Source organism: Rissa tridactyla, unplaced genomic scaffold (assembly GCF_028500815.1).
Source record: "Rissa tridactyla isolate bRisTri1 unplaced genomic scaffold, bRisTri1.patW.cur.20221130 scaffold_519, whole genome shotgun sequence".
NCBI classification, from domain to species: Eukaryota; Metazoa; Chordata; class Aves; order Charadriiformes; family Laridae; genus Rissa; species Rissa tridactyla.
Window position 1 is genome coordinate 40,330 of NW_026529728.1, and position 14,188 is coordinate 54,517.

General features: G+C 62.8%; 1 protein-coding gene across 1 annotated transcript in view; it reads left to right on the plus strand.

Moving 5' to 3' along the window:
- The window catches only part of LOC128903614 (lysine-specific demethylase 5C-like), a gene marked incomplete at its 5' end in the record, with an annotated part of 53,524 nt that extends 39,823 nt beyond the window's left edge, over positions 1-13,701 (plus strand). Inside the window, 4 exon segments of the mRNA XM_054187628.1 lie at positions 10,227-10,427; positions 11,653-11,846; positions 12,374-12,437; positions 13,682-13,701. Of these exon segments, the coding sequence (XP_054043603.1) occupies positions 10,227-10,427; positions 11,653-11,846; positions 12,374-12,437; positions 13,682-13,701 (479 nt within the window).
- Positions 13,702-14,188: the final 487 nt, after the last annotated feature.

Sequence of the window (14,188 nt, forward strand, 5' to 3'; positions counted from 1 at the left end):
GCCGCGGTATCCTGTTGGTGACATGATGTCGGCCATGGTGTCCCCCATGTGCCACAGTGTCCCCCTTGTGAACGTGATGTCCCCCCTGGTGCCGCGGTGTCCCCCATGGTGCCATGGTGTCCTGTTGGTGCCACGGTGTCCTCCTCGTGCTGTGATGTCCCCGTTGACGACGTGATGTCCCCATGGTGTGTGTTGGTGATGCAATGTCCCCCGTGGTGCCGCGGTGTCCCCTATGGTGCCATGATGTCCTGTTGTAGTGCCATGGTGTCCTCCTCGTGCCGCAATGTCCCCATTGGCGATGTGGTGTCCCCCATGGTGCCATGGTGTCCTGTTGGTGCCGCGATGTCCCCCATGGTGCCGTGGTGTCCCCGTTGGTGCCACAGTGTCCTCCTCGTGACGTGATGTCCCCCATGGTGCCGCGGTGTCCCCTATGGTGACACAATGTCCTGTTGGTGCCACGGTGTCCCCCATAGTGCCACGATGTCCCTGTTGACAACGTGATGTCCCCCCATGGTGCCACGGTGTCCTGTTGGTGACGTGATGTCCCCCATGGTGCCACGGTGTCCTGTTGGTGACGCGATGTCCCCTGTGGTGCCGCGGTGTCCCCGTTGGTGCCACAGTGTCCCCCTCTCGTGACGTGATGTCCCCCATGGTGCCACAGTGTCCTCCTCATGACACGATGTCCCCCCGTTGGTGCCGTGGTGTTCTGTTGGTGCCACAGTGTCCCCTTCATGGTGCGACGTCCCCCATGGTGCCACGGTGTCCTCCTAGTGCCGTGATGTCCCCGATGGCGACGCGATGTCCCCCGTGGTTCCACGGTGTCCTGTTGTGCCACGTGTCTCCTTTTTTGTCCTTTTCCTTGTGCCGTGATGTCCCCGATGGCGACGCGATGTCCCCCGTGGTTCCGCGGTGTCCTGTTGGTGCCGCGATATCCCCCGTGGTTCCGCGGTGTCCCCGTTGGTGCCACAGTGTCCTCCTCATGACATGATGTCCCCCATGGTGCCGTGGTGTCCTGTTGGTGCCGCGGTGTCCCCCTCGTGCCGTGATGTCCCCATTGGTGCCGCGATGTTCCCCCTGGTGCCGCGGTATCCTGTTGGTGACATGATGTCGGCCATGGTGTCCCCCATGGTGCCACAGTGTCCCCCTTGTGACGTGATGTCCCCCGTGGTGCCGCGGTGTCCCCCATGGTGCCATGGTGTCCTGTTGGTGCCACGGTGTCCTCCTCGTGCCGCGATGTCCCCGTTGGCGACGTGATGTCCCCCATGGTGCCGCAGTGTTCTGTCGGCGCCGCGTGTCCCCCTCATGACGTGATGTCCCCGTTGGTGCCACGGTGTCCTGTTGGTGATGCAATGTCCCCATGGTGCCGTGGTGTCCCCGTTGGTGCCACGGTGTCCTCCTCGTGCCGTGATGTCCCCGATGGCGACGCGATGTCCCCGTGGTTCCACCGGTGTCCTGTTGGTGCCGCGATGTCCCCCGTGGTTCCGTGGTGTCCCCGTGGTGCCACAGTGTCCTCCTCATGACATGATGTCCCCCTTGTGCCGTGATGTCCCCGTTGGTGCCGTGATGTTCCCCTTGGTGCCGTGGTATCTTGTTGGTGACATGATGTCGGCCATGGTGTCCCCCATGGTGCCACAGTGTCCCCCTTGTGACGTGATGTCCCCCATGGTGCCGCGGTGTCCCCTATGGTGACATGATATCCTGTTGGTGCCACAGTGTCCTCCTCGTGCCACGATGTCCCTGTTGGCGATGTGATGTCCCCATGGTGCCCCGGTGTCCTGTTGGTGACATGATGTCCCCCATGGTGCCACAGTGTCCTGTTGGTGACGCAATGTCCCCTGTGGTGCCGTGGTGTCCTGTTGGTGCCACAGTGTCCCCCTTGTGACGTGATGTCCCCCATGGTGCCACAGTGTCCTCCTCATGACACGATGTCCCCCCGTTAGTGCCGTGGTGTCCTGTTGGTGCCACAGTGTCCCCTTCATGGTGCGACGTCCCCCATGGTGCCACGGTGTCCTCCTAGTGCTGTGATGTCCCCGATGGTGACGCGATGTCCCCCGTGGTTCCGCGGTGTCCTGTTGGTGCCACGGTGTCCTCCTTGTGCCGTGATGTCCCCGATGGCAACGCGATGTCCCCCGTGGTTCCGCGGTGTCCTGTTGGTGCCGCGATGTCCCCCGTGGTTCCGCGGTGTCCCCGTTGGTGCCACAGTGTCCTCCTCATGACATGATGTCCCCCATGGTGCCGTGGTGTCCTGTTGGTGCCGCGGTGTCCCCCTCGTGCCGTGATGTCCCCGTTGGTGCCGCGATGTTCCCCTGGTGCCGCAGTATCCTGTTGGTGACATGATGTCGGCCATGGTGTCCCCCATGGTGCCACAGTGTCCCCTTGTGACGTGACGTCCCCCGTGGTGCCGCGGTGTCCCCCATGGTGCCATGGTGTCCTGTTGGTGCCACGGTGTCCTCCTCGTGCTGCCATGTCCCCGTTGACGACGTGATGTCCCCCATGGTGCCGCAGTGTCCTGTCGCGCCGCGGTGTCCCCCTCATGACGTGGTGTCCCCGTTGGTGCCACAGTGTCCTCCTCATGACATGATGTCCCCCATGGTGCCGTGGTGTCCTGTTGGTGCCGCCGTGTCCTCCTCGTGACGTGATGTCCCCCATGGTGTGTGTTGGTGATGCAATGTCCCCCGTGGTGCCGCGATGTCCCCTATGGTGCCATGAGTCCTGTTGTAGTGCCATGGTGTCCTCCTCGTGCCGCAATGTCCCATTGGCGATGTGGTGTCCCCCATGGTGCCATGGTGTCCTGTTGGTGCCGCGATGTCCCCCATGGTGCCGTGGTGTGTCCCCGTTGGTGCCACAGTGTCCTCCTCGTGACGTGATGTCCCCCATGGTGCCGCGGTGTCCCCTATGGTGACATGATATCCTGTTGGTGCCACGGTGTCCTCCTCGTGCCACGATGTCCCTGTTGGCGATGTGATGTCCCCCATGGTGCCACGGTGTCCTGTTGGTGACGCGATGTCCCCTGTGGTGCCGTGGTGTCCTGTTGGTGCCACAGTGTCCCCCCTCGTGCCGTGATGTCCCCCATGGTGCCACAGTGTCCTCCTCATGACACGATGTCCCCCCGTTGGTGCCGTGGTGTCCTGTTGGTGCCACAGTGTCCCCTTCATGGTGTGACGTCCCCCATGGTGCCACGGTGTCCTCCTAGTGCCGTGATGTCCCCGATGGCGACGCGATGTCCCCCGTGGTTCCAGCGTGTGTCCTGTTGGTGCCGCGATGTCCCCCGTGGTTCCGCGGTGTCCCCGTTGGTGCGACAGTGTCCTCCTCATGACATGATGTCCCCCATGGTACCACGGTGTCCTGTTGGTGCCGCGGTGTCCCCTTCGTGACGTGATGTCCCCTATGGTGACACGATGTCCCCCATGGTGCCACGGTGTCCTGTTGGTGACGCGATGTCCCCTGTGGTGCCGTGGTGTCCTGTTGGTGCCACAGTGTCCCCCTTGTGACGTGATGTCCCCCATGGTGCCACAGTGTCCTCCTCATGACACGATGTCCCCCTGTTGGTGCCGTGGTGTCCTGTTGGTGCCACAGTGTCCCCTTCATAGTGCGACGTCCCCCATGGTGCCGCGGTGTCCTCCTCGTGACGTGATGTCCCCCATGGTGTGTGTTGGTGATGCAATGTCCCCCGTGGTGCCGCGATGTCCCCTATGGTGCCATGATGTCCTGTTGTGGTGCCATGGTGTCCTCCTCGTGCCGCAATGTCCCCATTGGCGATGTGGTGTCCCCCATAGTGCCATGGTGTCCTGTTGGTGCCGCGATGTCCCCCATGGTGCCGTGGTGTCCCCGTTGGTGCCACAGTGTCCTCCTCGTGACGTGATGTCCCCCATGGTGCCGCGGTGTCCCCTATGGTGACATGATATCCTGTTGCTGCCACGGTGTCCTCCTAGTGCTGTGATCTCCCCGATGGCGATGCGATGTCCCCCGTGGTTCCGCGGTGTCCTGTTGGTGCCACGGTGTCCTCCTCGTGCCGTGATGTCCCCGATGGCGACGTGATGTCCCCGGTGGTTCCGCGGTGTCCCCGTTGGTGCCACAGTGTCCTCCTCATGACATGATGTCCCCCATGGTGCCACGGTGTCCTGTTGGTGACGCGATGTCCCCCCGTTGGTGCCGCGATGCCTGTGGTGCTACAGTGTCCCCCTTGTGACGTGATGTCCCCATGGCGCCACGGTGTCCTGTTGGTGCCGCGGTGTCCCCTTCGTGACGTGATGTCCCCTATGGTGACACGATGTCCCCCATGGTGCCACGGTGTCCTGTTGGTGACGCGATGTCCCCTGTGGTGCCGCGGTGTCCCCGTTGGTGCCACAGTGTCCCCCTCGTGACGTGATGTCCCCCATGGTGCCACGGTGTCCTGTTGGTGACGCAATGTCCCCTGTGGTGCCGTGCCACAGTGTCCCCCTCGTGACGTGATGTCCCCCATGGTGCCACAGTGTCCTCCTCATGACACGATGTCGCCCTGTTGGTGCCGTGGTGTTCTGTTGGTGCCACAGTGTCCCCCTTCATAGTGCGACGTCCCCCATGGTGCCACGGTGTCCTCCTAGTGCCGTGATGTCCCCGATGGTGACGCGATGTCCCCCGTGGTTCCACGGTGTCCTGTTGGTGCCACGGTGTCCTCCTCGTGCCGTGATGTCCCCGATGGCGACGCGATGTCCGTCGTGGTTCCACAGTGTCCTGTTGGTGCCGCGATGTCCCCCGTGGTTCCGCGGTGTCCCCGTTGGTGCCACAGTGTCCTCCTCATGACATGATGTCCCCCATGGTGCCGTGGTGTCCTGTTGGTGCCGCGGTGTCCCCCTTGTGCCGTGATGTCCCCGTTGGTGCCGTGATGTTCCCCTTGGTGCCGTGGTATCCTGTTGGTGACATGATGTCGGCCATGGTGTCCCCCATGGTGCCACAGTGTCCCCCTTGTGACGTGATGTCCCCCGTGGTGCCGCGGTGTCCCCCATGGTGCCATGGTGTCCTGTTGGTGCCACGGTGTCCTCCTCGTGCCGCGATGTCCCCGTTGGCGACGTGATGTCCCCCATGGTGCCGCAGTGTCCTGTCGGCGCCGCGGTGTCCCCCCTCATGACGTGATGTCCCCGTTGGTGCCACGGTGTCCTGTTGGTGATGCAATGTCCCCCATGGTGCCGTGGTGTCCCCGTTGGTGCCACAGTGTCCTCCTCATGACATGATGTCCCCCATGGTGTGTGTTGGTGATGCAATGTCCCCCGTGGTGCCGCGGTGTCCCCTATAGTGCCATGATGTCCTGTTGTGGTGCCATGGTGTCGTCCTCGTGCCGCAATGTCCCCATTGGCGATGTGGTGTCCCCCCATGGTGCCATGGGTGTCCTGTTGGTGCCGCGATGTCCCCCATGGTGCCGTGGTGTCTCCGTTGGTGCCACAGTGTCCTCCTCGTGACGTGATGTCCCCCATGGTGCCGCGGTGTCCCCTATGGTGACATGATGTCCTGTTGGTGCCACGGTGTCCCTGTTGGCGACGTGATGTCCCCCATGGTGCCCCGGTGTCCTGTTGGTGACGCGATGTCCCCCATGGTGCCACGGTGTCCTCCTAGTGCCGTGATGTCCCCGATGGTGACGCGATGTCCCCCGTGGTTCCGCGGTGTCCCTGTTGGTGCCACGGTGTCCTCCTTGTGCCGTGATGTCCCCGATGGCGACGCAATGTCCCCCGTGGTTCCGCGGTGTCCTGTTGGTGCCGCGATGTCCCCCGTGGTTCCGCGGTGTCCCCGTTGGTGCCACAGTGTCCTCCTCATGACACGATGTCCCCCTGTTGGTGCCGTGGTGTCCTGTTGGTGCCACAGTGTCCCCTTCATAGTGCGACGTCCCCCATGGTGCCGCGGTGTCCTCCTCGTGACGTGATGTCCCCCCATGGTGTGTGTTGGTGATGCAATGTCCCCCGTGGTGCCGCGATGTCCCCTATGGTGCCATGATGTCCTGTTGTAGTGCCATGGTGTCCTCCTCGTGCCGCAATGTCCCCATTGGCGATGTGGTGTCCCCCATAGTGCCATGGTGTCCTGTTGGTGCCGCGATGTCCCCCATGGTGCCGTGGTGTCCCCGTTGGTGCCACAGTGTCCTCCTCGTGACGTGATGTCCCCCATGGTGCCGCGGTGTCCCCTATGGTGACATGATATCCTGTTGGTGCCACGGTGTCCTCCTCGTGCCACGATGTCCCTGTTGGCGATGTGATGTCCCCCATGGTGCCACGGTGTCCTGTTGGTGACGCGATGTCCCCTGTGGTGCCGTGGTGTCCTGTTGGTGCCACAGTGTCCCCCTCGTGACGTGATGTCCCCCATGGTGCCACAGTGTCCTCCTCATGACACGATGTCCCCCCGTTGGTGCCGTGGTGTCCTGTTGGTGCCACAGTGTCCCCTTCATGGTGCGACGTCCCCCATGGTGCCACGGTGTCCTCCTAGTGCCGTGATGTCCCCCGATGGCGACGCGATGTCCCCCGTGGTTCCGCGGTGTCCTGTTGGTGCCACGGTGTCCTCCTCGTGCCGTGATGTCCCCGATGGCGACGCGATGTCCCCCGTGGTTCCGCGGTGTCCTGTTGGTGCCGCGATGTCCCCCGTGGTTCCGCGGTGTCCCCGTTGGTGCCACAGTGTCCTCCTCATGACGTGATGTCCCCCATGGTGCCACGGTGTCCTGTTGGTGCCGCGGTGTCCCCTTCGTGACGTGATGTCCCCCTATGGTGACACGATGTCCCCCATGGTGCCACGGTGTCCTGTTGGTGACGCGATGTCCCCTGTGGTGCCGTGGTGTCCTGTTGGTGCCACAGTGTCCCCCTCGTGACGTGATGTCCCCCCATGGTGCCACAGTGTCCTCCTCATGACACGATGTCCCCCCGTTGGTGCCGTGGTGTTCTGTTGGTGCCACAGTGTCCCCCTTCATGGTGCGACGTCCCCCATGGTGCCACGGTGTCCTCCTAGTGCTGTGATGTCCCCGATGGCGATGCGATGTCCCCCCGTGGTTCCGCGGTGTCCTGTTGGTGCCACGGTGTCCTCCTCGTGCCGTGATGTCCCCGATGGCGACGTGATGTCCCCCGTGGTTCCGCGGTGTCCCCGTTGGTGCCACAGTGTCCTCCTCATGACATGATGTCCCCCATGGTGCCATGGTGTCCTGTTGTGCCGCGGTGTCCCCCTCGTGCCGTGATGTCCCCGTTGGTGCCGCGATGTTCCCCCTGGTGCCGCAGTATCCTGTTGGTGACATGATGTCGGCCATGGTGTCCCCCATGGTGCCACAGTGTCCCCCTTGTGACGTGACGTCCCCCGTGGTGCCGCGGTGTCCCCCATGGTGCCATGGTGTCCTGTTGGTGCCACGGTGTCCTCCTCGTGCTGCGATGTCCCTGTTGACGACGTGATGTCCCCCATGGTGCCGCAGTGTCCTGTCGGCGCCGCGGTGTCCCCCTCATGACGTGATGTCCCCGTTGGTGCCACGGTGTCCTGTTGGTGATGCAATGTCCCCCATGGTGCCGTGGTGTCCCCGTTGGTGCCACAGTGTCCTCCTCATGACATGATGTCCCCCATGGTGTGTGTTGGTGATGCAATGTCCCCCGTGGTGCCGCGGTGTCCCCTATAGTGCCATGATGTCCTGTTGTGGTGCCATGGTGTCCTCCTTGTGCCGCAATGTCCCCATTGGCGATGTGGTGTCCCCCATGGTGCCATGGTGTCCTGTTGGTGCCGCGATGTCCCCCATGGTGCCGTGGTGTCCCCGTTGGTGCCACAGTGTCCTCCTTGTGACGTGATGTCCCCCATGGTGCCGCGGTGTCCCCTATGGTGACATGATGTCCTGTTGGTGCCACGGTGTCCCTGTTGGCGACGTGATGTCCCCCATGGTGCCCCGGTGTCCTGTTGGTGACGCGATGTCCCCCATGGTGCCACGGTGTCCTGTTGGTGACGCGATGTCCCCCCGTTGGTGCCGCGATGTCCTGTTGGTGCTACAGTGTCCCCCTTGTGACGTGATGTCCTGTTGGTGCCGCGGTGTCCCCTTCGTGACGTGATGTCCCCTATTGTGACACGATGTCCCCCATGGTGCCACGGTGTCCTGTTGGTGACGCGATGTCCCCTGTGGTGCCGTGGTGTCCTGTTGGTGCCACAGTGTCCCCCCTCGTGACGTGATGTCCCCCATGGTGCCACAGTGTCCTCCTCATGACACGATGTCCCCCTGTTGTGCCGTGGTGTCCTGTTGGTGCCACAGTGTCCCCTTCATAGTGCGACGTCCCCCATGGTGCCACGGTGTCCTCCTAGTGCCGTGATGTCCCCGATGGTGACGCGATGTCCCCCGTGGTTCCACGGTGTCCTGTTGGTGCCACGGTGTCCTCCTTGTGCCGTGATGTCCCCGATGGCGACGCAATGTCCCCCGTGGTTCCGCGGTGTCCTGTTGGTGCCGCGATGTCCCCCGTGGTTCCGCGGTGTCCCCGTTGGTGCCACAGTGTCCTCCTCATGACACGATGTCCCCCTGTTGGTGCCGTGGTGTCCTGTTGGTGCCACAGTGTCCCCTTCATAGTGCGACGTCCCCCATGGTGCCACGGTGTCCTCCTTGTGCCGTGATGTCCCCGATGGCGACGCAATGTCCCCCGTGGTTCCGCGGTGTCCTGTTGGTGCCGCGATGTCCCCCGTGGTTCCGCGGTGTCCCCGTTGGTGCCACAGTGTCCTCCTCATGACATGATGTCCCCCATGGTGCCGTGGTGTCCTGTTGGTGCCGCGGTGTCCCCCTCGTGCAGTGATGCCCCGTTGGTGACGCGATTTCCCTCATGGTGCCGCGGTATCCTGTTGGTGACGTGATGTCGGCCATGGTGTCCCCCATGGTGCCACAGTGTCCCCCCTTGTGACGTGACGTCCCCCGTGGTGCCGCGGTGTCCCCCATGGCGCCATGGTGTCCTGTTGGTGCCACGGTGTCCTCCTCGTGCTGCGATGTCCCCGTTGACGACGTGATGTCCCCCATTGTCCCGCAGTGTCCTGTCGGCGCCGCGGTGTCCCCCTCATGACGTGATGTCCCCGTTGGTGCCACGGTGTCCTGTTGGTGATGCAATGTCCCCCATGGTGCCGTGGTGTCCCCCGTTGGTGCCACAGTGTCCTCCTCGTGACCTGATGTCCCCCATGGTGTGTGTTGGTGATGCAATGTCCCCCGTGGTGCTGCGGTGTCCCCTATGGTGCCATGATGTCCTGTTGTAGTGCCATGGTGTCCTCCTCGTGCCGCAATGTCCCCATTGGCGATGTGGTGTCCCCCATGGTGCCATGGTGTCCTGTTGGTGCCGCGATGTCCCCCATGGTGCCGTGGTGTCCCCGTTGGTGCCACAGTGTCCTCCTCGTGACGTGATGTCCCCCATGGTGCCGCGGTGTCCCCTATGGTGACATGATGTCCTGTTGGTGCCACGGTGTCCCTGTTGGCGATGTGATGTCCCCCATGGTGCCCCGGTGTCCTGTTGGTGACGCGATGTCCCCCTGTTGGTGCCGCGATGTCCTGTTGGTGCTACAGTGTCCCCCTTGTGACGTGATGTCCCCCATGGCGCCACGGTGTCCTGTTGGTGCCGCGGTGTCCCCTTCGTGACGTGATGTCCCCTATGGTGACACGATGTCCCCCATGGTGCCACGGTGTCCTGTTGGTGACGCGATGTCCCCTGTGGTGCCGTGGTGTCGTGTTGGTGCCACAGTGTCCCCCTCGTGACGTGATGGCCCCCATGGTGCCACAGTGTCCCTCCTCATGACACGATGTCCCCCCGTTGGTGCCGTGGTGTCCTGTTGGTGCCGCAGTGTCCCCTTCATGGTGCGACGTCCCCCATGGTGCCACGGTGTCCTCCTCGTGACGTGATGTCTCCCATGGTGTCTGTTGGTGATGCAATGTCCCCCGTGGTGCCGCGGTGTCCCCTATGGTGCCATGATGTCCTGTTGTGGTGCCATGGTGTCCTCCTCGTGCCGCAATGTCCCCATTGGCGATGTGGTGTCCCCCATGGTGCCATGGTGTCCTGTTGGTGCCGCGATGTCCCCCATGGTGCCGTCGTGTCCTGTTGGTGCCACAGTGTCCCCTTCATGGTGCGACGTCCCCCATGGTGCTACGGTGTCCTCCTCGTGCCGCGATGTCCCCCTTGTGACGTGATGTCCCCCGTGGTTCCGCGGTGTTCTGTTGGTGACGCGGTGTCCCCTTGGTGACGCCCTGTCCCTGTTTCCCCCCCCCCCCCCCCCCCCCCCCCCGGCAGAGCTGGAGGCGTTGAGCGCGGCGCTGCCGCGGCTGCAGGGGCCGGTGCTGGAGCTGGCGGAAGGCGCCCGGCGCCCGTTGGAGGAGCTGATGATGGAGGGCGACCTCCTGGAGGTGACGCTGGACGAGGCCCAGAGCATCTGGAGGCTGCTGCAGGCCGCCCGCCCCCCGCCGCTGCCCTCTCTTCCGCCTCCTCCTCGAGGTAACCCCCAACCCCCCCAAAATTAACCCCCTTCCTCCCCAAAAAACCCAACAAAACCTCCCCGGGGCACTTAAAGCAGCCCAGGAACCTCAAAAACTTGCCCGAAGCATCTCCGGGTCCTCCAAAACCTCCCCAAATCAACTCCGGGACCCCCAAAACTCATGGAGAACCTTTGGGATCACCACCCCCCCAGGCCCGAAACACCTCTGGGAACCCCCAAATTTCCCCCCGAGCGTCTCCGGGACCCCCCCCCAAAACTTCTCCAAATCGCCTCCGCGACCCCCAAAACTTCTCCAAATCACCACCAGGTCCCCCAAAACTCTTCCAAATCACCTCCAGGACCCCCAAAACGCCTCTAAAACATCTCCACATCCCCCAAAATTTCCCCAAATCACCTCCAGGACCCCCAAAACTCTTCCAAATCACCTCCAGGACGCCCAAAATGCCTCTAAAACATCTCCAGGACCCCCAGAATTTCCCCAAAGGACCTCCACAACCCCCCAAAACTTCTCCAAATCATCTCCAGGACCCCCAAAACTCCTCTAAAACATCTCCAGGACCCCCAGAATTTCCACAAATGATCTCCAGGACCCCCCAAATTTCTCCAAATCACCTCCAGGACCCCCCAGATTTCTCCAAATCACCTCCACGACCCCCAAAACGCCTCTAAAACATCTCCACGTCCCCCAAAATTTCCCCAAAGAACTTCTAGGACCCCCCAAATTTCTCCAAAACCTCTCCAGGAGCCCCCAAAACTTCCCCAAACCCCCCTGGGGATGCCAGAACTCCCCCAAAGTGTCTCTTTCTGGACCCCAAAACTGCCCCAAACCACCCTGGGGATCCCAGAACCCCTCTCCCTCCCCCCCCCAAAATTCCCCAGACCACCCCCAGCACCCCGAAACTGCCCCATAGTGTCCCCGAGACCCCAAAATCACCCCCTGGGGACCCCAAAATCCCCCCCCGGGGGACCCCGAGACATCACTGGGGGACCCCAAAACACCCCCCCCGGGCCCCCCCCAAACCACCCCTCCGCTGTTGCCCTTTCCCTCTTCCCCCCTCCCCCTCAAGATGGGGGTCCCCAAAATCGCCTCAAACCTCCCCCGGGGGACCCCAAACTCCCCCTTCCCTTTCCCCCCCACCCCCCCAATTCTGGGGGGGGTGGGGGTGTCACTGATGGGGTGTGTGTTTTACTCTCCCCCCCCGCCCCCCCCCCCGGAATTCCCAGCTGGAGCAGGCGGAGCGGCGGGGGGCTCGCGCGCCCGCGGCCGGGACCCCGAAAAACGTCGGAAACGCCGGGCGGAGCGGGGCGACCTCCCCCCCCCTGGCCAAGGAGGAGCTGGAGCCAAAGAGGAGTCGGGGGGCCCGAGGGGGGGGACACCCCCGGGACAGCCCCCCCCCGCCCGGCCCCCACACCCCGGGGGGTGAGTTGGGGGGAGGGAGGGGGGGATATAGGGGGGCCCATCTGCCTGGGGCTGTAATGGGGGGGGGGGGGGCGGGGCCTGAGGAGGAGTATGGGGGGGCTATGGGGGTAAGGGGGGGGGGGTTATGGGGTGAGGGGGGGGTCCCAGAGGAACACGGCAGGGGGTTATGGGTTGAGGGGGGGGTCCCAGGAGGAGTATGGGGAGGGGGGTTATGGGGTGAGGGAAGGGGGGGTCCCAGAGGAACACGGGGGGGGGGTTATGGGGTGAGGGGGGTCCCAGGGGAACACGGGGGGGGGGGGTGGTTATGGGGTATGGGGGGGGTCCCAGGAGGAGTATGGGGGGGGGGGGCGTCCCCAGGTGGAGCATAGGGGGATGTGGGGGGCATTATGGGTGGGGGGGGATTGTCCCAGGAAGACCACGGGGGGGGGCCATGGGGTTTGTGTGGAGGGCTATGGGGGGGGGTGTGTGTGTGTGGCCCCCCCAAGACCTTTTCACCCCCCCCAAACACCTTTTCACCCCCCCCCAGGACTCGTGACGCGGAGCCCCCAGCTCGGATGGACGCTCTTGCCGGTGCCAGGGAGGGACGTGGGCGGGGGGGGGGCGTGGGGGGGGGGGACGGGGACGGGACTGGGTCGGGCCCCCCTTCACCCCCCCAAACCGCCCCCCCCAAAACCCCCCTAGACTGGGGAAGGGTGGGGGCAGGGGGGGGTGGGGGGGGCTCCCCCCTTCCCTTCCTCCCCCCCCTCTGCGATGTAATTATTTGAGTTGATTTCTTTTGTATCGTTAAGCCCCCCCGGGAAGGGGGGAGGGGGGTATGGGGGGGGGGCACACACACAGAGATTGTGGGGGGGGGCGGGGGGGGGGGGGGAGGGGGAGAGAGGGGCCGGGAGGGGGGGGGCTTGTGTGTGTGTGTGTCCCCCCCCTCCAAAACCCGGGGTGGAGGGTTCCCCAACCAGCACAGCAGGGCCTGCCCCCCCCCCTTCCCCCCCCCCCCATCGCATCACGTTTTTTATAGGATTTGGGGGGGGATTTCAGGGGGGTGGGGGCGGATTTGGGGCCCCACCCCCCCCGCCCCCCCTCCCCCCCGCCGACACTAACAGTCTCGGGCTCTTTGTAGCGGGTGGGGGTGGGGGGGGGGGGGGGGGGGGCTTATTTTATTGTATTATGATTTTTTTTTTATTATTATTAAACTTTGGAGGCTAAAAGGAAGTGGGGGGGTTATGGGGGGGGCGCTCGCCCTATTGCGCATGCGCTGCGTGGGGGGGGGGGGGGGGGAGGCGGGGCACAGCGCGCTGAGGCGCTTCCCCATTGGCTGCGCTCTCCGCCAATGGGCGGGCGGGGAGGGGCCGAGGTCCCGGGCACGCGGGCGGGCGCCCGCCAGTACCCGGATGTGGCGGCGATGGCTGGTTCCTCCGGCGAGATTAGCCTGGAGCGATTCCCCACACCCCCCCCGCTTTGGAGGTAAAAAAAAAATAATCTATTGTGATATAAAAAAAAAAAAAAAAAAATCCACCTTTCGTGAGGGAAAATCCACCTTTCTTGAGGTGAAATTTCCCTTTTCTGAGGTGAAATCCTCCTCGACGAGGTGAAAAATCCTCTTCCCTGAGGTAAAAATGCGCATCTGTGAGGTAAAATTTGCCTTTCTTGAGGTAAAAAAGCCCTTTGCTGAAGTAAAGCCTTCCTCCCTGAGGTAAAACCCTCCTCTGCGAGGTAAAATATACCTTTCCTGAGGTCAAAAACCCCATTTTTTTTGAGGTAAAATCCCCCTCCCTAAGGTAAATCTCTTTTGAGGCGAAACCCTCCTCTGTGAGGTAAAATGTGGCTATCTTGAAGGTAAAACCCCCATTCCCTGAGGTATTTCCTAAGGTAAACCCATCCTTCTTGAGGTAAAACTCCTTTTTTTTTTGAGGTAAACCCCTCCCTTTTTCTGAGGCCAACCCTTTTCTCTGAGTAAAACCCCCTTTTTTCGAGGCAACCCCCCCCCGCCTGCCTTTTTCGGAGGAAAACCCCCTCTTTTTTGAGGTAAACCTTTTTTCGGAGGGCAAACACTCTTTTTTTTTTTTTTTTTTTTTTTTGAGGCAAAAGCCTTTCTTTTTTTGAGGCAACCCCTCCCTTTTGTGAGGCAAATCCCCCCCCCTTTTTTGAAGCACGCAACCCCCCCTCCCTCATTCTTCGGGAATATTTCAATGGAAAAAAAAAGCCCTTTTTTTTTATTTTTATTTTTTTTATTTTTCCCCTGTGAGGCCGCCCCTCCTTGGCGGCGCCCCCCCGCTCCCCCCTTACACCCCGCCCACACAGGCCATCTCGTCCGCCAGCTCCTCCTCGGCCGGCGGCCGCAGC